General features: G+C 36.0%; 1 protein-coding gene across 3 annotated transcripts in view; it reads left to right on the top strand.

The window, feature by feature from the left end:
• C3H13orf46 (chromosome 3 C13orf46 homolog) overlaps positions 1-27,201 on the top strand; it is a 37,802-nt gene that overhangs the window by 3,292 nt on the left and 7,309 nt on the right. For 2 of the 3 annotated variants that reach the window (XM_051984255.1, XM_051984256.1), the window contains exons 2-6: positions 4,194-4,245; positions 11,516-11,729; positions 11,824-11,886; positions 14,435-14,485; positions 17,398-17,465. In XM_051984255.1, coding sequence (XP_051840215.1) covers positions 4,194-4,245; positions 11,516-11,729; positions 11,824-11,886; positions 14,435-14,485; positions 17,398-17,465 — 448 coding nt within the window. The remainder of the gene's footprint in view (positions 1-4,193; positions 4,246-11,515; positions 11,730-11,823; positions 11,887-14,434; positions 14,486-17,397; positions 17,466-27,201) is intronic. The other variant, XM_051984257.1, reaches the window with a different exon arrangement.

Raw genomic sequence — 27,201 nt, 5'->3', positions numbered from 1 at the left:
TCTGCCTTCCCTTAGTAGTGATGGGGCATAGGGAAATAAAAAGAAAACCATAATTCCTTAATTAGTTGGTTCATTGTTTGGTCTTTCATTCTCAAAGAAAACCAAAGTGACAGTAGAGCCAAGTTACAATGTGTCCAACTGCTGCAGATCAGAACAATACAAGCTTAAAATGCTCTACCACAAATCTGTCACAAATACTTCATGTGAACATTTGGGATGTCTTCTCTAGCTTTGCACATATCATGTTTTTTTTAAGCTACTTCAATTCTGCTTTGCTTATGGAACACACAGCACGGTGAGTGGTTCTGTGCTAGTGTCTCTCATGTAGAGAATCATCTTTAACAATTTTTTTGCCCTTGGTTGTAAGAATGTTCCCATGACTCTTTGGTTCCTCCACTCTGTAGCTTGGTCCATTGATAATTTTTGAAGGGAACACCAGGACAAAGGAGGCGTGAATTGGAGATAGAGGACCTGTATTTGAATCCTTGCTCTTCCAGTCATTAGTTGAGTTGACTCTAGATAAGTCATTCAATCTCTCTGGAACTAGGCTGTCCCTTCTGCAAAATGAGAGGGCTGAAAGATTCCCCAAGGTCCTTTCCAATTCTCCATCTATGATGTGATCTGAGGGAGGTATGTACTTTTTTTTTTTTTTAAGCAAATGCCATTTTCTCTAGGGTTTTCATTTTAGTGAAGAGAGTTCCTTGTCTGCACAGATGGCTCAAAAGAACTAATCTGGCTTTCACAAATTTCATTAAATGAAAAAAAATCTCATAGACAGATGCCCAGAGGAATTCTGATCTTTGTTAATAGGCTTTCTATTCATCCAAAAGCATTGCTTTGATTTGGTATGTCTTTTTATCCTGGAATCAGGTGAAGAATGGAGTGGGGATACAGTAGTTAGTAGAGATAATCCTGAACAATTAAAAGCTATAAATGACTTATCTATGTGTTGAATGTTCCTCCAACCCAGGAGAACATAAATACCTTGAAGGTTGATTTTTGTGTTTGTATGTGCAGAAATGAGAACAGTGTCTTACATACAGTAGGGACTTAACAATCTGTTCATATTTGCATTATGAATGAATTAATGAATGAATAAAAAGGAGAGGGTAGAACAGCATAGGGATGGAGGACTCAGCAGCAGCAGAAGGCATTAATACAGGAAAAGTTGTGACTAGGATTTCATTGCACCTGATACAAATTTGCCTGGGACAAGAATACATGTAAGGCATTACAACTGAAGGAATCATTGGGGAAATTAGGAAGGAGAGATATAGGGAAACCAGTCAGAGATTTTAGGACACTAAAAGGCTACTGCTGGTGAGGTTGTCCATTTGCTCAAAGGAAGCAGGTACAGTTCTATTTTGATTGATTACTTTTTTCTTTCTTTTCTTTTTTTCTTTCATGTTTTAAAGCAATTAAAATTAAATGACTTGCCCAGAGTCAGACAGAGCTAGTAAGTAGTTTATGTAGATTTGAACTTAATCCTCCTGACTTCAGGGCTGGTGCTCTATCCATTGCACCACTTAGTTACCCCTTTATTCACTCTTTTTGGAAACTGAGTCAGCTTTTTCACACTTGGGAGAGAAAGGAACAAATTTTTATTATTTTGTTATATATTATATTATATCATATATTATATACACAATTCCTCTTTATATTTTAGTTGAGGAAATTGCAGCTCATACATTAAGTTGAAATATTTGAATTCAGGTCTTCCTAATTCTGGACTCAGTATTCTATCCATGGTGTTAACTGTCACAGCTATTTCTTGGCATCATAGAAGTCTGATTATTGAGGAAAGAAATGAAGGAAGTTATTTAGTAGTAATCCTTTCAATAAATAAATAGATGTTTTTTGGGGAGGGGATTGAACTTAGGCTTCCCTCTGTCCCCAAAACACCCCTCATAGTATTATGTCAGAACCTGCATGAACTTTAGGGATTATCTTGTCCAACTCCATTTCATAGAAGAAATTTCTGAAACTCTACAGACTGGATATAGTTTATCTAAAATCATAGAGAAAGGATTATTCAATTTATGGAATCTGAGGCTTAGATAAGCAGTAGTGGTCAAATCTCATAAAGTCATACTGTTAGATTTGGAAGGGACCTAAAGAGACTCCCTTGTCCAATCTCCTCCTTTTTTTAGAGGAAATAGCTACCAGAGTTTATATTAGAGCAGAAATTAGAATTCAGCTTTCTGGTTTAGCACTTTACCCCTTAGTTTGGTGAAGTTTATGGAACTAGACTTTTTCAGAACAATAGTTCGTGGTCTCATTGGACATCCACCTAGCATTTTTAGATGAGGAAATGGAAGCTGAGAGAAGTAAAATAATTTCTCCAAGATCTCATCCTCTGTTCATTATACCATCCAGATGCCTGGACAAGGAGCTGAGCAGAGTTCTTGGGAGGAGTTCTTTGCAAAATCCAGGTTCCAAACTCTCATTTGCTTTGTTAAAGAGCCAAGTAGGACAAGATTTCAGGGAATATCACAAGGATTTGACGAGGAAGAAGGTTTTTTAGCAGGCACTGAGGTGCTATTTGTATAGCCTAATTTTGCTCATCGTGAAGATCCTTCAGGTCAAAAGGGGGGGGGGGAGATAGGTTGTTTTGCAGCCCAGGGCAAGCACCCAAACAGCTTAGCAACTGTACTGCCCCCTTTCCAAGGAGAATATATTGTTTAGACAGTCCCTGAAGGATTACTTAACTAGTACTCAGGAAGCCAGGATTTCTTTCCTATCCCCAGGCCAAGCTAGAGGTCAAGTCTGTTAGCTAGTCCTGGCTTCCTCCTTCTCTCCTTACCTCAAACAACAACAACAACAACAACAACAACAACTATATAGTCTAAGATGAAAAGGAGCTGGAGTCAAATTTGTTCCCACCTCCCTAGTAATCAATCTCTCCCACCTGCTATTTTCTTTAGAGAAATCAGAGTCCTGGGTTCAAATCCTAACTTTGCTACCTTCTGTAATTTTGGGTAAGTCACTTCCTCCATCTAAATATTTGTTCTTTTGTAAAATGAGGCTGAAGTTTAAATATTTGGCCACACAATGAGAAGTTGAGTCATTGAAAAAGATATTGGGATGTCAGAGGATTAAATATAGAGATGGTATTTTGGAAACCATGAACATGTACTTAGATGGTCTTTGAGAGATCATGGAGAGAAGGATCCTGCTATACAATGGTCCAAGGGGTCACAAAGAGTTGGACTTGAATGAACAACAAAAATGAAGGGAATGAGACTAAATGTTGTCTAAGGTTGCTTCCAATTCTGTCTATGATGATATATGTTTAGATTTATGTCATTTTACAGAATCTATGCTAAATAGGATAATAGAGTTGGAGATGGTAGAGTCTGGAGGAGGAGAATAACATAAGCTAATAAAGCAAAAATTCTATTTGAAGGTTGGCTATTGAAAACTCTAAAATATTGTAAGAAATTAATAATAAAAATTAGCATTGCTGTAAAATTTAAAGAGGTAGAAAAGTAAACTGTTCAAATTCAAGTGATTTGCTTCTTTAGTAACTAGTAATGAATTTAGAGCCAGCAACATATATGGTGCTCCATAGTACCAAGAATTATTACTGGTCATTAAGATTCTGGAGGTTCAAAGCATGATAAGAGTTTTAAATTAGATACTAGAATCTTAAAAAACTATATAAATGCAAGTTATTATCATCATTAATTATCACTCAGCCACCAGGCTTCGGTCAAGTGATGATTTTATTCACTGAACCTTCTACTATACTCCTGCCGAGCCTAAGTTATGTTTTTAAAACCATACAGGAGTGTGCTGTTAGGCAGGTTAGACGTGGCTGGTAGAAAAGGCAGGCATATACACTTTTAGATTCATATATATTATATGTTTTTACAATAGAAAAATCAATAAATGAAGCCCTGATTTTGTAGCCTATTCACCAATTTGTGAGGTGGAAGTACTCACATTGAAGACTTAAAGTCTGTACAAGCTAATTAAAGCTCATTCCAGCCCACCCCAGGTTTTCAACCTTCACTGAACAGGAGCAAATATTTCTATGAAGATCATTTGATTCAGGAGTTGAGCTTAGAGTAGTCAAAAAGGAGCCTCTTTACAGGATCTCTGATCCCAGCTTTATGTTGCTCTACTCCCATTGCATATATACATTTAATGAATCAAGAACATTACTGAAAGGTAATATTTTTTCTTTTAAGAAGGTGAAGATTTGGACAAAGAGTCAAAAGGTGAAGCTGAGGATATTAGCTGGTAAGTGAACAATTTATTTTTACCAGTTTAATTAACTAAAGGGATGAGATAAACAATTATTTCTCTTTTCTATTTAAATAACTAATTATTGCATTGGGACCAAGATTTTTTCCCTTTTCTACTTCCTCATTCAGAAATCAATCAGTATGGGAAATCTTTTTCAAAGATTTACTCAGGCCAAAATTTAATCAAACAGTAAAAAATTCTAAGTTTGTGCTAATAGGAGGATTTCTGCTCATTGTTATTTACTCATACAGGCCTGGGAAGATGGTTGATTCTCCCTTTTGTGAGAGATGACATAGAAACTGATAAGTCTCTTTAACCAAGACTTGAAGAATTCAAGTCCCTTACTCCAAGACTCTCATTGTAATATAGCTCATCCTCTCTTTGTAATATTCATTTTCTCATTAATTTTTAACCAATCAAAATTTATTGCCATCCTCAGGAACACTTGCTCTTCCAAGAACCACGAGCCCACCACTATGAGGGGTCTTTGTTCTAAGACAGAGACAGCCAAAAAGTTATACTTTCATTAAATACTGGAAATATTAATAAAATGATTACATTATCCAGAAATTATGTCTCTTGAACTTTTTAAAATGTCACATGGAAATCAAATTGTAAGGTTGGAGAGGACAGAGATCACATTTTGATATATAACTTATATTCAATTATATCTTCCTTGTTGAACGAGGATTATTCATTCATCCAACAATCATTTGTAGACTCTCTGCAGTGTGCAGAGGATAGAAGTCCTTATCCACAGAATGCTTGCATCTCTAGTCTCCTCATTTTATAGAAGAGAAGATTAATACCCAAAGATGGGGAATAATTAGTTGAATATAATTCAAGTAATATAAGCGGCATAGTTGGAATTCAATTTGGATCTTCCTAGGCCAAATCCAATTTCTTTCTTTCTTTCTTTCTTTCTTTCTTTCTTTCTTTCTTTCTTTCTTTCTTTCTTTCTTTCTTTCTTCCTTTCTTTCTTCCTTCCTTCCTTCTTTCTTCCTTCCTTCCTTTCTTTCTTTCTTCCTTCTTTTCTTCTTTCTTTCTTTCTTTCTTTCTTTCTTTCTTTCTTTCTTTCTTTCTTTCTTTCTTTCTTTCTTTCTTCCTTCCTTCCTTCCTTTCTTTCTTTCTTCCTTTCTTTCTTTCTTTCTTTCTTTCTTTCTTTCTTTCTTTCCTTTCTTTCTTTTTCTTTCTTTCTTTCTTTCTTTCTTTCCTTTCTTTCTTTCCTTTCTTTCTTTCTTTCCTTTCTTTCTTTCTTTTTTTCCTTTCTTTCTTCTTTCTTTCTTCTTTCTTTCTTTCTTTCTTTCTTTCTTTCTTTTTTCTTTCTTTCTTTCTTTCTTTCTTTCTTTCTTTCTTTCTTCCTTCCTTCCTTCCTTCCTTCCTTCCTTCCTTCCTTCCTTCCTTCTTTTCTTTCCTTTCTTTCTTTCTTTCCTTTCTTTCTTTCTTTCTTTCTCTCTCTTGTCACGGTGGAGCCAACATAGTGGAGGGAAGGCAGAGACTTGTTCAAGCTCTCTTCCAAACCTATCCCAATACCTTTAGGAGTTACTCTGCAGAATGTGAGGGTCAAAGGAGGGAATTTGCTTATAATTGAAGTAGAGAAGGACATATGGGGAGAAGTAGTTGGATTCAAACTAAATGTTAAGATCTATATTTGATTTAAATTGAAGACTATTTGAGAAATTTGAAGACCATATTGAGTGTCTGAGAATTCTGTGAGAACAACTACTGTGATAAGATTTTGGATAAAGTGATTGTTATGGAAATTAATTTATTCTCATGTTTTTCTCTTTACATCTACTGTACCTGTTCCATAATAATTACCCGTGAAATAATTTTATTTATAATATCTACTTGTGTAACAAGGCTTTAGAATTTTAAGTCTGGATCATTTGCTTATCAAACTCTTCCATGTAGCAGACATTTGGATATATCTTTTTTTTAGGAAAAAAATTTTTTAAATGTTATTGGTATCTTTTCTTTTAATATTATCTTAACTTTTAATTATATCTCTTTGCCTCCCCCTACCAAGAGAGCCATCAAAGGATAAAAAGCATAAAAGAGAAAAAGAAAAGAGAACCAAGAAACACATTACTTTAGCCTGGGAACATACACAATCCATGTTCCACATCCATAGTCTCATTTCTTCCCCTCCACTACACCTCTGTAAAGAATGAAGAGAGATGCATTTTCTCATCTCTCCCTCAGGCCAAGCTTGCTCATTATTATTATGTGGTATTCAATTTGGGCTCTTGTTGTCCTCATAAGTTTTCACAATATCATTCTTCATTCTTCTCACCCTATTTTGCATCAGTTCATGTAAGTCTTCCCTTGCAACATATTTTTTCACCTGAAAAAAGGCATCATCTAAGATAATAGAAGCTTCATTTTGACTCTTCCATTTTTCTGACTTATAGGGAGACAAAGTGTACTGTGTATGTGAATGGATAGAAGATGGGGTATCTAGAGAAGGGAGAGCCTAAACAAGGAAGGAATCACTATCTTCTTTCATACTTGATTATGAACAATGCACAAACAAAATCTGTTAATTACTTAATTATAAGAAATAAATTAGAACAGAACATAATCTATTTACCGGGTCTCACTTAAGGGAATTTTTTGGAACCCTCATGATGTCATTGGTCTACGTACCTCAATCTGAGAATGTGTCTCCCATCAGTGATATTTACTGTCTTAGAGAGTTGCTTGGAGGCACTGAACAACTAAATGACTTGACCAGGGTTACATAGTTAGAAAATATTAGAGATGGGTATTAAATCCAAGGTTTTCATTACTTTGAGGCTCACTGCTTACATTAGATAGATAGATAGATGATAGAGATATAGATATAGATATAGATAAATAGGTATGGGTGGATATGTAGATATTTAGGTATATATATATACATATAATATACAAAATACATACATATTATATATGTGTGTACAAGTATACATATGTGTGTATATATATAATAAACATATATATATAGAGAGAGAGAGAGACAGACAGAGAGACTGAGAGAGAGAGAGTGAATGTTAATCCAAGGACCTTGGAAGTAAATTGAACCTTGCCATTTTCTTCCTCAAAATAATCTATTTTAATGTGCTTAAAATTTTCCAAATTTTAGTTTTCAAGTCTAAGGAGCATTCATTTACTAGGCAGTATAAACAAAGAATGGGAAATCCTTTCTTGTTCATGAAGGGTTCTTTTAGACTACAAATTAAAGAATTCTCATGAATTAGAATCCAGAAGTGGACCCCAGAGACATAACTAGGAAATTTGATCATATTCCATGTGAATTCTATGAGTGTTGCTCTTTACTTTCTGTACAAATTAATTGAAGGAATTCTCCTTCCTCCTCCTGCCAAGACTAATCATCCCCAATGCCAAAATTCTATTTAGATAATGTGCAGAGGTGGAAGAGAATAGGGTGAAAATAAGGCTTGAGGAAGGGCAGGATTTCAACAAAGAATAAAGATTAAAGCTAGGAAGATTTTGGACACTTGTGATGTTCACTTTCAGGCAACTATTTACATTATTTGTTGTTTTGTTGTTCAGTCCAACTCTTCATGACTACATTTAGAGTTCTCTTGGCAAAGATATTGGAATAGTTTGCCGTTTCCTCCTCCAGCTCATTATTTTACAAATGAGGAAATTAAGACAAACAAGATGAAATAACTTGCCCAGGGTCACACAGCTAATAATTGTCAGAAGTCGAATTTAAACTTGGATTTTTCTGTCTCCATGTCTCTGGTACTCTATCCACGGTACTACTGCTCTACCCTCTCCCATTCTTCTTTTACTAAGAAAACCCCAAATGAAATCACAAAGAATTGGACATGAATGAAAAATGATTCAACAGAGTAAGAGAGGGAGTAAAATATAAGAAGATTGGAAAGGTATAAAGGAGTAGATATAAAGGAGTTAGGTTTGAAATGCCAAACAGATTTTGTATATGAGCCTGGAGGTAATAGACCCCAATCTCAGAGAAGAGTATTACTTAAGCATGTAGCCCAGCTCACAGAGAAATAACCAAACCAGGAAAGTGGGACCAAAAAAAGAGCCTATGATTCTGCCACTTTGAACCAGCAGAATTTTTCAGATGGCTTATTGGGGCCAAGTCTAGATGAATTCTGTTTGCAGAGACTAAAATCCAAGTTAGAAAAGCACAGAACTCAGACAAGAGGGGAGGGAATTAGCTGTCCTCTGGATCGGACCTTTTTGGGAGTAACGAGAATGTTTCAAGTCTTCAGACTGTCTGGAAATGTCTGGGAGAAAAATACAATTATTCAATACCCCAAAAAGGCAACAATAGGACCTTCCTTCTGGAAATGCATAGAGCCTAGCCTGAATATCAGATTCAAAGTCAGAAAGTAGGCTAGATGAATGGATAAACAAACTTTTCAAAAGTAACTCAAAAGTGAACTGTTAAAATGGTAGGCCACTCTTTGAAAACACAAACTCAGTAACAGAGAGTGACTCTAAAACAGCTACAAGTTTTGCCTCACAGAAAAGCACAGCTTGGACAGAAACTCTAATAGAATTTCTAAAAGAGATAAACAAGAACTATTTTTTCAAATAAATGGAATGAGAGAGTCCAAAGAAAAAGAAATGGATTAGGGAGAAAGAATTAGAAGTTTGGCGCAAAAAGTACAAAACTTTGCCTAAGCAACAAACTCACAGAAAATTAGAATGGACCAAATAGGCTTCAATGACTTCATGAGGAAATAAGAAATATTAAGAACAAAGTCAAAAGACTGAAAAAAATGGGGGGGGGATGTAAGGTAGTAAAAACAAGTGACATGGAAAACAGATCAAGAGGGGAAAATTTAAGAATTATTTGAACACAAAAAGCAAAATAAGCCTAAACATTATATTTTTAAAACTTTTAAAATAAAATTGCCTATACCTCTTAGAACCATGTGGCAAAATGAAAATAGATCCACTAGTCAACACCAAAAACCACCTACAATGAAAACTGCTCTGAACATCATAGCCAAAATTCAGTTCCAGGTCAAAAGCATCCAGAAAGAAAGAATTAAAGAACTGAGGAACTCCAGGCAGCATTACATGCAATCATACTAGTATAAAACTAGAAGATCTTAGAATAATTCAAAAGCAAAGATTATATATAGGCTAACAACTATAGAATAACTTAGCAGAGAGGAAGGAGATGGAAAAGGAAGATTAGAGAAAATTATCCTGCATATGATTGCAGATATTTTCCTCAAATTTAACAAAATGGAGGAGAGAGGATGATAGTTAGCTATGAAAGTTTTTCTTATAAGGATGGAGGGGGAGACATTGGTATGCTTGTAGAAAGCAGAGAATAAGCTATGATAGGTAGTGAAAGACTGAAGTTTAGAAAGAGCAGGAGGAACAACTTAATGGAGAAAGTAGAGGGAATGATTTCAAAGGAGAAAAGCCACTTTCTAGGAAGCAGAAATGAAGGAGGAAATAAGGAGAGAAGTGATGTGAGATGAGGAAGAGGGAAGAAGGGGATTTTAGCAAATAGCTAAAATATTTAATTATGTATTTTATATAAATATGTAGGTAAAAATATATATTTAAAATATAAAATATATTAACATAAAATAGTTTCTTGTTGTTTTTAGTTTTTGTTTTAGTTTGTTTTTAATGAAGCATGAAGTGGGTGGATGGACTGCCATGAGAGGCTTAAGGAGTAACTAAAAGGTCTGGAATAGCTGGTGTGGTGAGTAGCAGGGAGGACAGGTTATGGGAATGTAGGAAGGAATGCATGGCTACAGTGAGGGACCCTCTTGAAATTATGTAACACAAATGTAATACAAATAACAAGCAGGATGATTTTAGAACTGAAACAAAGCGAAGTGAACAGAAGGTTGTTATACCTAGTAACAGAAATATTGTACAGTGAAGAGAACTGTAAATTTCTTAGCTATTTTCAGCAGTAAAATGATCCAAAACAATCTCAAAGACCCAATGATAAAACATACTATCTACCTCCAGAAAAAGAACTGATATTTCTTGATTATAAAGACCTTGATTACAGACTGAAACACAATATTTTTCATTTTCATTCTTTTTCTTTTTTTTTCTTTTCTTTTATTCAACTCTTCTTGTACAAAATGACTAATATGAAAATGTTTTATATTTTACATTTACATTTATATCTGATTGCTTACCATTTCAGGAAGGAGAAAAAAGGGAATGGGAAGGGATAGAATTTTGACTCAAAACTTTAAAAAATGTTTTTAAATTGTTTTAACATGTAATTGGGGGGAAATAAAAAATATTATATTAGAAAAATAAAATTATAAATTTGATTCATTTAACAGTTTTGTGATTTTCTGAAGCTCTGTTCAATAGCAATTAAATAGGATTGAAGGCATTAAATAGTACAAGGTAGATGGATAAGATAAGTGGTATAGTGGATATTACCAGTACTTAAAATGGTGTAGCATTATTACAATAAAAAATGGTCAATAAATAATAGGCTTATTTGGTCATTATGATGGGTGGGGAAGCAACCAACATGTCATTTCTTCCATTTTGTTCTTGCTCTTAAATGCAATGAGCAAATTGGAGGCAAGGGAACTTTATTCCTTCCAACTGAAATGAAATAAAAAAAAATACTATCAATCCAAACTCATGTATTCATATTGCTTCATTCAGAATCCATTGTTATCAAATGTGCCTTATTCAATCACATATTCAAATAGAGACCATCTTTGGTCAGAAAATTACCTACTAGCCTTGCATTGTGCACCATAATATATCAACAATAATAGTGATAACTAGCATTTATAGACTGAAGGCTAGTCACTGTGCTAAAATGCTTTATAAATATTATCCCATTTGATATTTATAATAACCTGGTAGGCAAATATCATTATTCTCATTTTATAGTTGAAGAAACCCAAATAAAAGTTAAATGACTTCCTCACAAATACACAGTTTATAAATATCTGACGTGGAGTCTATCCTGACTCCAGATTCAACATTCTATCTAAGGTACCATCTAGCTACCTTAAAGACAGGGCGGGTGGGGGGGGGAGGCATTCCTTCTACATAGGGGAAATTATGACTATAAGTCATATACCAGCATGGAGATTTTTCATTCAATCAAAGCTTCCTTGTTAGAAATGACTCTACCTATTCTAGAAAAATCAGTCAAGGATAATCATTCTTGTCAGAAATAGGAAGCAAAATGAATTTCTTGATAGTCATCATGTTTCCAAATGCCACTGAATGATTCATGCTCTATGCTTTTCTTTTCCTTTAGCCAGATAATTCTAGAGGATGACAAGGATAGTCAGGAACAGGGTGACCTAAAAAGAGTGGATCAAGACAAGGACAAAGATAAAGACAAAGAAAAGGTGGAGAAAGAGGTTGAAAAGAAGGAAGAAGAGGAGCAAATTAAGACAGACCAAGATGAAGCTAAGAGAGACAAAGAGAAAGAAAACTCTGTTCTTGAACTAAATTCAACACAGACCCTGGTCAGGAAGTGTTCAATTGAACATGAAATAATTTTGACATCTAGGGTTAGCATTTTATTCTCATATACAGATAATGACCTCTTTCTATTTACAGGAAAAGGAATTACAAGCATTAAAGTTGGATGATCTTCTTCTGGATACAGAAACAAATCTTGCTGTGAGTAGCTTGGGGTACCAGCATGCACTTTGGGTTGTCCACCTTTTGGCACCGTACTTCTACTCATACATATCCTTAATAATGTTTTTATTCTTTTTCTCATATATATTACATAGTTGATAATATCATTTTCTTGCATGTTATACTATATGTATTTTCTGATATAGGTATACCTGCCGATCTCTTCTTCCAGTCATATTTATCTTCAGTAATTTCTCTTATGCCAAATTGTGTGCACATAATAATTGGTAACATAGCCTACATTCATATTCCACCATTCATCTTTTCATTTATTTCAATATTATTTGGAGATCATGATGTTCCATGATCACCTATTTCATTACATTGATTGATTAGGTGGGCTCTTGCATTAGTGAGGTAGAGTGAGATCATTGAAAAGACTTAGGATATTTCTTTCTACCATATAATACAATGAAGGAAGGTCTTGGCTACTTAACTACCTGTATCCCTTAGGAGACATCATTTAACATTTCTGGGCCTGTTTCATCCTCTATAAAATGAGATGTTTGTACTTGTAATCTCTAAGATAGCTCTTCGTTCTAAGTCTTAGGCTTTGATGATTCTAAATCATTCTCATTTTAGTAAGAGAAGCAAAATGAGGAGCATTGTCTGGTTATAAGTTCAGGGAATTCATCATGAAAAAATAGAACACTCCTGAAATGATGGAACCTTTGTGCTAAGTTCTTTGCATCCATGTGATGTTACAATCCACACTCAAATCAAAACAGTTCTGGAAGGGTCTTTGCATGTTCCTATGCAGAGGTGATATGAGGCATTGTTTAGACTACTGAGTCATTTATAAAATATCTAATGTCATCTTGTGAGAATTCACAAGATAATTTTGAAAGAATACAGCCCTCCATTCTCTATTTTAATGTAATTAGTAGGAAATGAAGATAGAGAAATAGAAGTGTTTTGTTACAGTCTTTAGGAGGGTCAATGAAAAGGCAAATGGTGTGATATGAGAGTTTCTAGGAAAAACCAAGGAATGATCCAAAATGTTCTCCCTCCCTCCCCACTAGTTGCAATGGTGACCCAGATACTACCACCATAAAGTCATTTTTTGACCTTTAAATAGCATTCAATTAAGACAGTAGTAACTCATTAGAGATTATCAGGTAGTAGCTCTTTCCTTTCAAATCTTTTCCCTCTGGGAGGGATCAGGACTCTATAGGAATGGGCCATAGAGTCAATACGTTTTGACAAGGGAGGGGGAAGAGTTGTTATTCAGTTATTTCAGTTGTGACCAATTCTTCATAACCTCCTTTGAGGTTTTCTTGTTAAAGATACGAGATGAATGAAAAACCTAAGAGAGTTTCTCAGTAATTTCAATTTATTAATGTTAATTAATAAATCGATAGACAATGGTTTCTTTTCATAACCAAGAAACCATTGTCCATCAATTTATTGATTGATCACCAGTGGAGACTCCAAGAGATTTTTTGAAAGGGAATCCCCCTGACTGGTGGACATTTAATGAGCAGTCAGGCTAGATAGACATCTTCAACTCCTCCTGCTTGATCATGAAACCCAGTAGTTTCCAACAATCTGGATAGGTGAATTTATCTTAACCAGATCTTTGTAACTAATTTTCTCCTTCATGAGCTGACATGCCCTAAATCCTAATGGAGGGAAATAAGGACAGGGGGCTCCTTTCCTCATGATAAAGACTTCCTCAACCTGGGTTCTGTCTGTACTCTAAACAGAAATTGAATCTCCCAGTTGGGTGGGGTCCCACTTAACTTTTTTTTTTTTTGCAAGGCAATTGGAAGTAAATAACTTGCTCTCAAAGTCACTCAGCTAATATGTATCAAGTATCTGAGCCTAGATTTGTGCTTAGGTCCTCCTGATTCCAGGGCTGGTGCTCTATGCACTTCTGCCCAATATTGAGGAGAAGGTTCCTTGAGAGCTAGGATTAATTTCATCAATTAGTCATGTTTCTCAGAGACTAACTTTAATAAGAGCTGGACCTTAATGAGGAAATATCAGGAAAAAAGCCTGGATCACAAACTAATAGTGATTATAAATAATGCTATGGTAATAATTTATCTCGGATACTTGGAATAGTTTGCCATTTCCTTCTCCAGCCCATTCTAACAGATGAGGAAATTGATGTAAACAGTGTTAAGTGACTTGCCCCACCATTACATAGCTGGTAAGTGACTGAGACTGGATTTGAACTCATCTTCTTGACTTCAGGCCCAAAACATTATCCATTACACAAGGTCCAAAAAATGGGAGGTTTTGAGAAGAAGAAAGGTGAGAGGGAGAGTGCAGGGATAAAAAGAGTATCTCAGAGTAGAGACATTTATCTTAATTTTGAGGGTCAGTCTTGTGTTAGGGTTTTATAGTATGGATTTCATCCAAAAACTCAGTCCCCTGAAGTTGTTCCCATTACGGGCAGCATTGGCAAGAGGAACGGGATGATGTTGCCCCTCTGATGAAATTTCCCTCCTTTCAGCTCAGCTTCAGGCAATCCTGGCCATTCACTATTAAATATTCATGTCTCTTGGATTTCTTTTCACAGAAACCACCTGTTGCCTTTGTAGAGATTGATTTGGAAGAACGAACTGAGGAGGTAAAACACATACACACACACACATACACACAGACAGATACACACACAAAGTCATCTCCCTTAAGATTGTGAAGCTATTGTGCTTTGAAGTTATACCCATCAGATTTTTCTTGCTTAGCTAAGCATCATAGATTATTAGAATGGGAAAGAACCCCAAGAGGAATCTCCTCTACAATAGCCTGGTGTACTGAACAGAACACTGGACTAGAAGATAGAAAGATCTGAGTTCAAATCCTGATTTTAGCTTCTTTCTAGCTATGTGACCCTGGACAAGTCATTTCAATTGTTTTGTGCTTTCATTTCCTCTTCTATAAATTGGGAGGAGATTGCACTAATTGGCCTTTGAAGTCTCTTGCTTGCAGCCTTGGTCTATGATCTCTTGACAAGTGTTGTTCCAATACTGACTGAAAACTTCTAGTGGTAAGGAACATATTACACTACAAAGCCATGCTTACAAAGGTATGACTCATTTTGAATGTAAGCCCCATTACCTGGCAGATAGATGATGAAATCCTAGGCACAGTGTCCTAAGTAATGGGGATACAATCGGAAAAAAGCAAGAGTCTTTGTCCTCAAAATCTAAGTTTGGACAGAAAAAAATCTTTGATAGCAATAATACCATCTCCTTTCTTCACATATTTCATAGGATATGACTTCAGAGTCAGAAGACCTGAGTACGGATCCTGCCTCTGATATTCATGTCATCTTAGACAAATCACTTCTAATTTATCTGGGCTCCTCAGCTTTCTTATTTTTTAAATAAGAGTGGCTAGATTATAAGATTTCTGAAATTCCTTCTAGGTAGGCTAAATCTATGCATTCTATATATGTCACAGAAAGAACCCAATTTACTTCTGCCACCCTTCCTGCTTGCTTGTCATCTTAGATCAGTCATTGGTCACAAACATTTCAGCACATCTCCCCAGTAACTTTGCACTAATCCTACTGAGTGAGTCACAAGTGTCCATGTGCCTAAGCAGACTAGCCAGGATCTAGTTTTATGATCATATAGGAAGAATAGAAGGTACATTATATTAAGGAACCAAGTCTAAGACTATGCCATTAAATATTTATAGAAATGGCTTAGCCTCTGTAAGCCTCAATTTTTCCATCTGTAAGTGATGTCTGAACAGAATGGCCTTTAAAATCCTTTTCAACTCTGATATTTCATGATTGTTCATTTAAGAACATATGAGAGCAAGAGTGATAATAGTCACAGTTATAGAATTGAGCATGACCTTCAGGTGTTTTTTCCAACCTCATTGTAAAATGAGAAAGCCCTCCTATTTCACATACTACAGAGAGTAAGTGACTTTCTTATGATTACCCAATAAATAATAGCATTTGGACTGTATTAGTCTTTTCCTCAGTACCATGCTCACATCTTATTCTATATAAAAACTTTCCCATTCTTAGAATAGTGGAAGTCAATTAAATGTTATTTGATTGGAGACTTGGGGGGTCATGAAGGGGGAGACCATAAATTACAACTCACCTATGATAGGCTCATAGGATGATTAAGATAATTCTTTTTTTTTTAATTATGAGTTTTTATCTCTCCCTCCCATTGTTCCATGTTGAATAGCATTAAAAAATGAAACAAAAACCAAAATTTTCTTAACATGTAAACGAGTCAAACAAATTTCTACACTGACCATGCTTACAAAGGTATGACTCATTTTGAATGTAAGCCCCATTACCTGGCAGATAGATGATGTGATTCACCTTCAATCCTCTGGACTCATCATGCTACCTTTTTTTTCACATTAGGAAACAGGTTTACCTTCAGATATGATGAAAAATGGCAGTGTGGAATAGTGAATAGATTGTTGGACTTGAGGTCAGGAAGACTTTAAGTTCAAATCCTATTTATGTCATGGTAGCTGTGTGAGCATGAACAAATCGGTTCACCTATAAGGTTCAAGCAACTCTGTAAAATGGATTTGCAACTGACATTAATGTAGGGGGGAATGAGATGTTCCTCCACACTTGCCACTGCAAATTTCAGCAACAAGATGAACTAAACTTGTTAGATTTGAGGAAATTCTATGATGAAAAAACTACCACTATTGTAGAGGAGATCCATGACAATTAGGCAAACCAACTGGTTGGGAGTAGGAATGGGAAATATAATCTTGAAATATCCATTCCGTGTTGGTATATAGGAAGGCAGTATAGGTGCCACATTCAATATGCACATAGCATACCATCATAGAGGTTCTCATGACCCTTATTAAAATAACAATAAATCTAAGTAAAATGAATACTTTTTCCAAAGAGGTCAGAATACTTTCCTAGCTATGATTTCATACTTTTGTCTGAATATGATATGAAGTAAAGAAGTGAACTTTATAGATTTAAAGGAAATAAAGGACTAACTGAAGTTCATATAGCCAATCAATCAACAAATATGTATCATGCATTTAGTGTGCCAGGTCTTGTACCAAGCATTGAGGGTACAAATATAAAGAATGAAATCATTTCCTCTCACAAAAAGCAGTTAGAGGCAGAAGTCCCTTGACTGGAAATCCAAGGGCTTCACTGACTAAATGAAGAGGAAAAAAGTGACCTAAGCAATGAGTACCATGTCCGGGGTATGGATTTGTGAGAGAGGATCATCAGACTTTAACAAACTGATTCTAAATGGGTCTTATCTGTATCTGGTCAATCATAATAATTGATCACTTAGCAAAAAAAAAAAAAAAGTTTATTCTGCAGGAATTGGTGGTGCAGGTGACAATGTGGTCACATTCATAGCTCCTCCCCTCCATTACCTTCCCAAATCTCCTTCCCTGGGCTCAGAGGGCTGGAGCCATACTAGAAGATGATATTGATCTCTATTGTATATCACTAATTTCTTATCCCACATTCATTTCTCTTTGTGTTTATGAAATGTGTCTTTTATTGCTCAGAAAGTTGAAAATACTTTGACAGAAGAGAAATCATCCAAGGCTGAAGCAGGAGATATGTCTGAAGATGAGTAAGTGATGCTCTCTTATATTTTTGTTTTTGCTTCAGGGAAAATATTACTGAAACAAGCTTCTTCTCATCTTTGAGGAGCTCCAGAGAGGGTGGAGACTTCATTTGATAATGGATTGAGTGCATGGGGAAGAGCTTTTGCAGTGACTGTTTTATTATAATATTATAATTATGGCTTAGGGCTAGGGAATATTGCCACTCTTCTGATTTTTTCTCTAAGAACTGTATAGTTGATACCTTTTTCATTGTCACTAAGAGTTAGTGGATAGAGTGTTGGGCCTGGTATCAGGAAGAGTTCAAATCCAGCCTTAGACACTTATTAGCTGTGTGACCCTGAACAAATCATTCTTCGCCTCAGTTTTCTCATCTGTAAAATAGAGAATGGTAATAATACTTACCTTCCAGCTTTGTTGTGGGGAAAAAATGAAATAATAATTATAAAGTTTTTAATACAGAGTCTGACAACACAGTAAGTGCTATACAAATGTTAGTTATGATTTATTATTCTGATTTCACTGCTCTATGAGTCCCTTGGAGAGAACAGTGGGGATGGGGAAGAGATGGCTGACTGTCCTTCATATCGTATCCTTATAATGAATGAATCAAAAGATAATTGATGAATAACTAAGCATGTGCCAAATACTGGACCAAGTTGCAAAGAATAAAAGAGAAAATTGATATGATTTCTGGTCTCAAGGATTTCATACTTTAAGAAGGAGACAAATCATTAAGCTGGAGGATGAATGGTGGAAATCCCAAGGATGCTTCAGCAAGACACCAAGTCAGATGGCTGAATCTGGCCATCTGGAACATATGTAGCATTTGGGACAAGTAGCAAGGATCATAGTTAATGACTCCAGAAGAGAGCCTTGAGGGGTCCTGCATTATGGAATAGTCTATTGGGAAGGAGATTGAGGACCCTAGTGGAAAGAAAATTCTGGGCTCCCTGTTACATGAATTTGAGAATGGACTAAGATGTCAAGGACAGGAAGTGTCAAAATGAGGAGGTATCAGGATGCATAGTGTTGGGAGAGGTGTTAGTAACCAATCAGAAATAGGGAAGGTGACATTTGCAAGAAGGTTTGGGAGAAAGACACTCTGAGGTACTTATGTCCTCCAACTATGCGATGGGTTTTGGGTGATTTAGATGAGGGAGAAAAAGGTCATTATTTCCAATCTTGACTACCCTCTGTCCTCTGGCATAGCCCAAGAAAGGATTGTAGATGATCTGAAGTTGAAGAGGGATGAGGAGGAATAGCAGCCTCAAGTTCTTGGAGGCAGCTATATTAGGTAGAGTACTGATTCTGGAGTGAGGAAAACCATAATTCAAATCTGGCCTCAGACATCTAACTAGCCATGTGTCCCTGGCCATGATTTCTGTCTGCCTCAGTTTCCTGATCTATGAAATGAGACTGGCAATGGCATTCACCTCCCAAGGTTGCCATGAGCCTAAAATGAGATATTTATAGTGATTTGCAAACCTTAAAATGCTATATAAATGCTAGCCCTCATTATCACATCATCATCATTATTTAATGTGACATACTACAGGGAAACAGGAGGTAGGGAGGTTGGATGGAAGGGGGAAGGAATTGTTGCAAAATTAACAGAAAAAAACAGTCCATAATACAATTTTCCAAGATTCTTAGGCAATAGTTTAGTCCTAGTTCCCAGAACCACTAAAGTAATTAATTAAATCTATTTGTTTTAGAACTCAGTCCTGACTATATTCACCTTGAAACGAATTCACTTCTACATTCCCAGGTGTGGATTTGCCTAGTCAGGTTGCTGAATCTCTGTTCTTTAAAAACTACTTCTCCAGCCCTCCAATATGAGGTGAGAGAGTGAAGAGCTAGAGATAAGGGCAGTTTCATTCCTCATGAAGTTCCTCCCCCCAAATATGGTCATTCCTGAGATTCAACAATGGTATTTCAGTTCTTCTCCTTCCCTTTCTCATTGACCAGCAGAAAAAAACAAAAACTTTTCTGGATAACAAAGTTATTTCCTTTGCTTTTAATTCATAGCACTGGCCTTAGCCTGAGGAGGAAGAGAAGGAGGGTGTCTGCATAACTCAGAGATCTTACATAAACTGCCCTTTCACCTTGGCATTCTCTATTGTAATTCTTTTCTGAAATTAATTGTATTAGTCAGATTTTGTGACTAAATTTGTTCATCATTGTCACATTTTTTTTCTATTAAGGCCTTCAAGTGGAGGTTCTAAATAATGCCTGGAACCGAAAAAGATTGGGTATATTTTCTCATTGTCAGCAAGATCCCTATTTAGCTTATTTGTACATAGTTATTGGTACGGTGCCTGCCTTATTAGACAGTGAGCTCCTTGAGAACAGGGATTATTTCTTGAGGCCCTTCTTTGAATTTCCAGCACTTAGTACAATGCCTGGCACATAATAGGTGCTTTAATAAGTGCTTATTGATTGAACTCACCACTTAACTACCTTCACTTGCTGTGTTGGGTTAGATTTAGGGCTCTCCATCATGGAATAAGAATCCTGACAACTATGCGTTGTTACAATAATTGCAAATAACAGGAATGCTTTTACATATAATATCAACATTTTCTTCCTCTTTCTGTGTCTTTTCCTGCCCTTACCACTAATTTGAGTAACTAGAAAGGATGATTTCACCAGTCTTTCATGTGGCAAAAAGGCCCATTGTCATCTTATAATCCTGGATGCAAGAAAAGACTGCATGTCTATGAGGAGATGTATTGAGTTTCGATCTGGACATAAAAGAACATTTGTCCTCATTCTGGCCTCAGGGACATCATAGATCCTTGAGACCTAGGAATCTTGTTTCAATCTTCTTTCTGAGAATATTGGAGTTTTTTCCTCCTGTCCTAGCACAACCTATGACAGAGAAATGAATATTTGAAAAATATCTAGCAGGAAATGAAAAGGAAGAAGAAAAGGGAAAAATGGAAGGGATGGAAGAAGAGGAAGAAGAAGAGTGAGGGAAAAGTTTAATAGAAAGAAGGTGGAGGACAAAGGGAGAAGGGTGAATCAGCATCTTTATATGTAGCTTTAAAGAATGGAATTTGGAAAGATGGCAATTTTATGTAATCTAGTTTAAGCTTTCTCCAGAAGAAAGTGATAAATCAACTTTGTGAACTGAACCAGGTCCTTGGATTTGGTTATACTGGGACTTTAGTTTCATCTTCTGTCTCCTTTGCTAAGACAACTCATCAGTTTGATGCAGGAACTTAGGTCTTGGAATGAATGTCTGAATTCAACTTCTTCTGTCATTGTTATAGATAAAAAAACTGAGTTTTAAAGGATGCACAACAGCCACTAACTCTCGGAGGCAGAATTTGACCCTAAGCTTTCCTGACTTAAAGTTCATTCCCTTATTTCCCATGCCAAAACATATCTTCACCATCTCTTGTATAGAGAGTTGTCTAGAATTGGTTGGTGGTTGTTCTTTGTTCTCAAAGAGGACCAAAATGACACCACTATTTTGGAGTCAAATTACAGTGCATCCAATTGTGGCTGATGAGACCAATGCAAGCTCGGAATGCTCTGCAACAAACTTTCTTAACAAATTCTTCTGAGCTAATTCAATTCTGTTTTGCTCATAGAGCACAGCATCCTATCTGTTGAGGGCACATCATACTGGGTGATCCTGTGTCATGTTTCCCATGATATATAATCAATTCTAAAGTGCTTAAGAGAGACCTTGAGAATGTTTTTATATCACTTTTTCTGACTACTTTATGAGTGCTTGCCCTGTATGAGTTCTCCATAATAGTCTTTTTTGGCAAACATACATGTGGCATTCGAACAATGTGGCTAACCCAACAGAGTTGCACTCTCGGTACTGGAGTTTGAATGGTTGGCAGTTTAGTTAGAAAAAGGAACTGTGTCTGATATCTTATCCTGTCAGGTGATTTTCAGAATCTTCCTAAGATAATTCAAATGGAAGTGATTTCATTTCTTAGTCATGCTGGTCTACTGTCCAGGTTTCACAGGCATACACTAATAAAGTCAGTACAATGGCTCTGTAGGTTTGGGTAGTCAGTCTTAATACTTCTCGTCTTCCATACTTTTCCTTCCAGCTTCCTAGAGACTGAGTTAGCTCTGGCAATGTGTAAATCAACTTCATGATCAATATACAAAGTATAATGACAAGGTAAATAAACTTATCCATAGTATTCAAAATTTCTCCATTTGCTGTAATTGATGGTTCCACATAGGAATGATGAAGTACTGCTTGATGGAGTGACCTGTGTTTTCTTGGTTTTAATTGTTAAGCCAAAACTAGCACAAGCAGCAGGGATCAATCCACACTCTATTGCATTGAGCTTCAGATGCTGCATCGAGTACAATCATCTTCAAACAAAAACTCATGCACCAACATTCCCTCCACTTTAGTTCTGGCTTGCAGCCTTTTCAAGGTGAAGAATTTGCAGTAACTGACTGATGCCATGTTTGTTCTCATTGAAGGCATTTGACAACATGGCTAAAAACATCATGCTAAAAAGTATGGGGACAAACACACAGCCTTGTTACACTCCATTGGTGACTTAGGAGAGCATTGTCTATTGCCCAGAGCCTGACTAAGCAGGCTGTCGTGAAACTGATGTATAATACTGATGAACTTTTTCTGGGCAACCAAATTTTTGCATAATTTTCCATAAACACTCATAACTGACAGTATCAAAGGTCAAATATACAAATGTAGACTATAGACCTCTGTTCTGCTCCTGGCATTTCTTCTGGAGTTGTTGGGAAGCAAACACCATATCAACTATTCCTTGGCCCCTTCTGAAGCCATACTGGTTCTCAGGTAAATTATCTTCTTCCAGGTGTAGAATCAGCTTATTAGTGAGGACTCTGGTAAGAATCTTGACAGCAATGACTTGAGAGAGATGCCCAACTCCTGTTTGACACAGGATAATTTATTCCTTTTACCTAGATAGCAATGGACAATGGAGGCAACCTTAAATTCCTCCTCTTGCCATATAATACGGAAAATTTCAGTCAGCTTTTGTATGAGAAGTGGACAACCCCACCCACACATATACTTTGTAAATCTCAGTTTGAATAGAATAAGCACTGGGTGCTTTGCCACATGGAAGGAGTTTAATGGCATTCAAAAGCTCCTCTTCTATTGGAACTTAATCTGGGAAGGGATTGATTTCAATCTGGGATAAAAGGTGGTTTCAATATTGATTAATGATGTGCAATAGCACTATGGAAGTATATCGTGTCTTATCGCTAATCAATATGGCTCCATCAGAGGTGAACAATTAGATGCACTATGAGTCTTTGGCCCTTCAGTGTACCATAAAACCCTCTGGATTGTTCCTATCAGCATCAAACTGAGTTTCATCTTCTTTCTTACTGAGCCAAGAATCCTGTGTCTTATGTTTCACTTGTACTTTACTTTTGATGGAAATGAATACTACCTTCTTAGATATGGGTGAATTATCTTGCTGTAAAGTTCTCATTTTTTTGAATTTACCCATCAGTTTTTGTCAGACCACTCTTGATGTTTGCATGGAGCAAATTCAAAGCTGTACCCCAAAAATCTGAAAGCTGCCCTCTCCTTTTCTGCTCCAGTGTTGCCAACTGTGTTTTGGTTCAACTAACACTCCAAATTAGCAACAAGCTGTTACCCTCTCAAGGAAGGGCTCTAATCTGTTGATATTAATTCTTCTGGTCACTTAAAAAATAATGGCTTTTCATTTTCAAAATATATGCAAAGATAGTTTACAACATTCACCCTTGCAAAACCTTTCTCTCCCCTCCACTAGAAAGCAAGTAATCCAATGTAGGTTAACTATGTGCAGTGCTTCTATATATATTTCCACATTTATCATGCTTTACAAGAAAAATCAGATGAAAAGGGGAAAAATGAAAAAATAATAATAAAAAGATGAAAATACTATGTTATAATCCACATTCAGTCCCCATAAGCCTCTTTCTGGATGCAGATGGCTCTCTCCATCACAAGTCTATTGGAATTGGCTTGAATCATTTCATTGCTGAAAAGAGCCACACTCATCAGTTGATCATTATATAATCTTGTTTTTGCTGTATACAATGTTCTCATGGTTTTACTCACTTTACTCAGCATCAGTTCATGTAATTCTGGAATCATCCTACTGATCATTTCTTATAGAACAATAATATTCCATAACATTCATATATCATAACTTATTCGCCCATTTCCCAACTGATTGGCTTCACCCAATTTCCACTTCCTTGCCCCACTACAAAAAGAGCTATAAATATTTTTGCATATGTAGGTTTTTCCCCTTTTTTATGGTCTTTTCGGGATATAGACTCAGTAGAGAGAATGCTGGATCAAAGGGTATGCATAGTTTGATAGCCCTTTGAACATAATTTCAAACTACTCCCCAGAAAGCCTGGATCAGTTCACAACTCCACTAACAATGTATCAGTGTTTCAGTTTTCCCACATCTCCTCAACATTTATCATTCATTATCTTTTCCTGTCATTTTAGTCAATCTGAGAGGTGTATAGTAGTACATGAGAGTTGCCTTGATTTGTATTCCTCTAATCAATAGTGATTAAGAAATTTTTTTCATATGACTAAAAATGGTTTTAATTTCTTCATGTGAAAATTTTCTGTTCATATTCTTTGACCATTTATCAATTGGAGAATGGCTTGTGTTCTTATAAATTTGAGTCAATTGTCTATATATTTTAGAAATGAGGCCTTTATCAAAACCCTTGGATGTAAAATTTTCTGCATCCTTTCTAATCTTGTCTGCATTAGATTTGTTTGTACAGAAACTTTTTAATTCAATAAGTCAAAATTATCCATTTTGTTTTTTATGATGTTCTCTAGTTCTTCTTTGGCCAGAAATGCCTTTCTTCTCTACAGATCTGAGAGGTAGACTATTCCTTGTTCTCCTATTTGCTTTTTCAGTATCACCTTTATGTCTAAATCATGAACTCATTTCAATCTTATCTTGGTGTATGGGATGTTAGGTATTGGTCAATGCCTAGTTTCTGCCATACTGTTTTCCAACTTTTCTAGCAATTTTTGTCAAATAGTGAGTTCTTATCTCAGACAGTGAAGTCTTTGAGTTAAACACTAGACTACAATAGTCATTGACTATTGTGTCTTGTGAGCTTGATGTATTCCACTGATCAACTACTTTATTTCTTAACCAACAGCAAATGATTTTGATGACTGCTGTTTTATATTATAGTTTTAGGTCTTTTACAGTTAGGTCACCTTCCTTTGTTTTTTTTTTTTAGTTCCCTTGAAATTCTTGACCTTTTTGTTCTTCCAGATGAAATTTATTTTTTTTTAGCCCTATAAAATAGTTTCTTGACAGTTTAATTGGCATAGCATTGAATAAGCAGAATAGGTAGAATTGCCATTTTATTATATTAACTTGGTCTACTCATGACCACTTGATATTCCTCCAGTTGTTTAGATCTAAACTTTATTTGTGTGAAGTGTTTTGTAATTGTGTTCATATAGTTCCTGACTTTGTTTTGACAGACTGCCAAATATTTTATATTACCTACAGTTATTTTAGATGGAATTTCTCTTTGTATTCTTTACTGCTGGACTTTGTTGGTAATATATAGAAATCCTGATGATTTCTGTGAATTTATTTTATATCCTGAAACTGCTAAATTTGCTAATTGTTTCTAACAATTTTTTAGTTGATTCTTTAAGTATACCATCATATCATATGCAAAGAATGATAAATTTTTTCTAATTACCTACTCTAATTCTTTAACTTTTTTTCTTCTCTTATTGCTAAAGTTAACATTTCTAAAACAATATTGAATAATAATAATAGTGAGCAACTTTGTTTTACTCTTTCTGCTAATTTTTTTGTCTTAGGGCTGCTACTTTTGTTGAATGCAAATATTCAACTTGGAGAGGATAAGTCTGTGATCATTCAAGCACTCAATACCACACATTACCTTCATCCCTCTCACATCCTGTTTCTTCTTACAATCACATAGTCTATTAAATGACAATGACTTTTGTTGCAAAAGTGCATCTCTGTAGTTTTATGCCATCTGTGAAGTATTTATTTTTGAGATTTACAAGTCTTCAGTAATAAGTTAGATTTCCATTACTGTTTCCAATTCCATTTCTCCCAAGGACTCCCTTTCATGTTTGGAAGTCTGAGCCTACTCTAGCATTAAAGTCATCCACCATTATAAGCTTATTCTCTTTTGGCACACTGATAATAAAAGTGTCCAGGACATCATAAAATTTTTCTTTATAATCTCATCAGGATTCATCATGGTGGGATATAGACACTGATGATGATGGCATGACATTTTCCTACAGGGAGAAACTGCATTGTCATGAGCCTGTTGTTCACTTCTTTTGCTAGGTATACTAGCTTGTTTAATTTTGCTTACAAAACTTATACCAGTTTCACAGTGCTTTCCTTCAATGGGGTCACTCCAGAAAAACATATCCAGCTCTGACTTCAGTCAGTTGACTCAGGGCTGCTATTTGGATGTAATAACTGTTGAATTCTTCTGCAACAAGAGCTGTTAGTCTTTCAGTGCTACTGGATTTTGTGTTGTCTGCCAACATGCACACATTCCATGTACCAATGGTGGTGGATTTGCAAAACTTTTGTACATTTTTTAGTGTTTTGATTGTACAGCAGAATCTTTTGTTTGCTGCAATAATCGGGGCAGGGTTGGATAAGTAGACAATTTTAGGACTCCTTTTCTAGCCTCAGGAGGTGCAAGCAGTGCATCCTTAAAAGGCTGATCAAACACTCAGGAAGCTGCTAAATCCCACTGCTGCTTTTAGACCCAGTGGCCTGGGCTGCCCATCTACAAGGTACTGATTACAGCATCCAGTGTATCTGTACCTGCTGTTTCATCACTCACCCATCACCACAGGACTTTAAGATAGGTTAAGATAGATAGTGTTTAAAAATGATATGGGTGATGCCTTTTTGATTCATGGGTAAATTGAATTTAAGTGAAATAGTTGCTTGAAGTTGTTGGCTTTATTATCGCTTCCAGAGTTATCATTGATAAGTGGCAGAAGAGTAAAGATAACTGGTAATAGTTCAAGATGCAGTGGATGAGTTTAGTGTCTTTGATATCTAAATAAGCTCTAAACTCTCCACAGCATCTACTTCAGCTGCCTTCCATTAGAACCAATTGTTCTAATCTGTCCTTTCCATCAGAGGAAGCCTTCACATGCTTGGGGTAAACATCCTCTAACTCATCATAGTATTTGAAACCTCTCAGTTACCCTCAGTCTGTTTAGCTTATGTGCCAAAATAGTGTAGCTACTATGCATACAATAGTTCCTGAAACCACAGGTGAGAGTTAAGTGGATCAGGTAAACACCAAATGGGGAAAGCAGTCCTGAAAAAAGGCTGAGCCGCCCTCTTATCAGAAGTACTAGTCTTCCCTGAATACACCCTACCATCCGTCTGGGGTACTGAAAGGTTGCCAGATTTGAACTCATATTTTCTTAATTCAACTCCAAAATTCAACTCCACAATATTAACTAGTTGCAGATCAAAAAGTTCTGTGAATGACCACTTACTTCCATGATTCCCACAGTGCTAAATTAAATGTAGACCTATTTGCCAGTATGGGTCAAAGATAGGACTTGAACAACCCAGATCTTTGTGGCTTTGGGGGCAGCTCTCTATCCACTAAATCATATTTAACACTATTTGCTGAGGGTGGAGGAGTAACTTCTTCAAACAATATAATAGCAAAGCAGGTCATTCTGAT

This window comes from Antechinus flavipes, chromosome 3 (genome assembly GCF_016432865.1).
Source record: "Antechinus flavipes isolate AdamAnt ecotype Samford, QLD, Australia chromosome 3, AdamAnt_v2, whole genome shotgun sequence".
Taxonomy (NCBI): domain Eukaryota; kingdom Metazoa; phylum Chordata; class Mammalia; order Dasyuromorphia; family Dasyuridae; genus Antechinus; species Antechinus flavipes.
The sequence above is the reverse complement of the archived record's forward strand: the minus strand, read 5'-3'. Positions and strand labels throughout refer to the sequence as shown.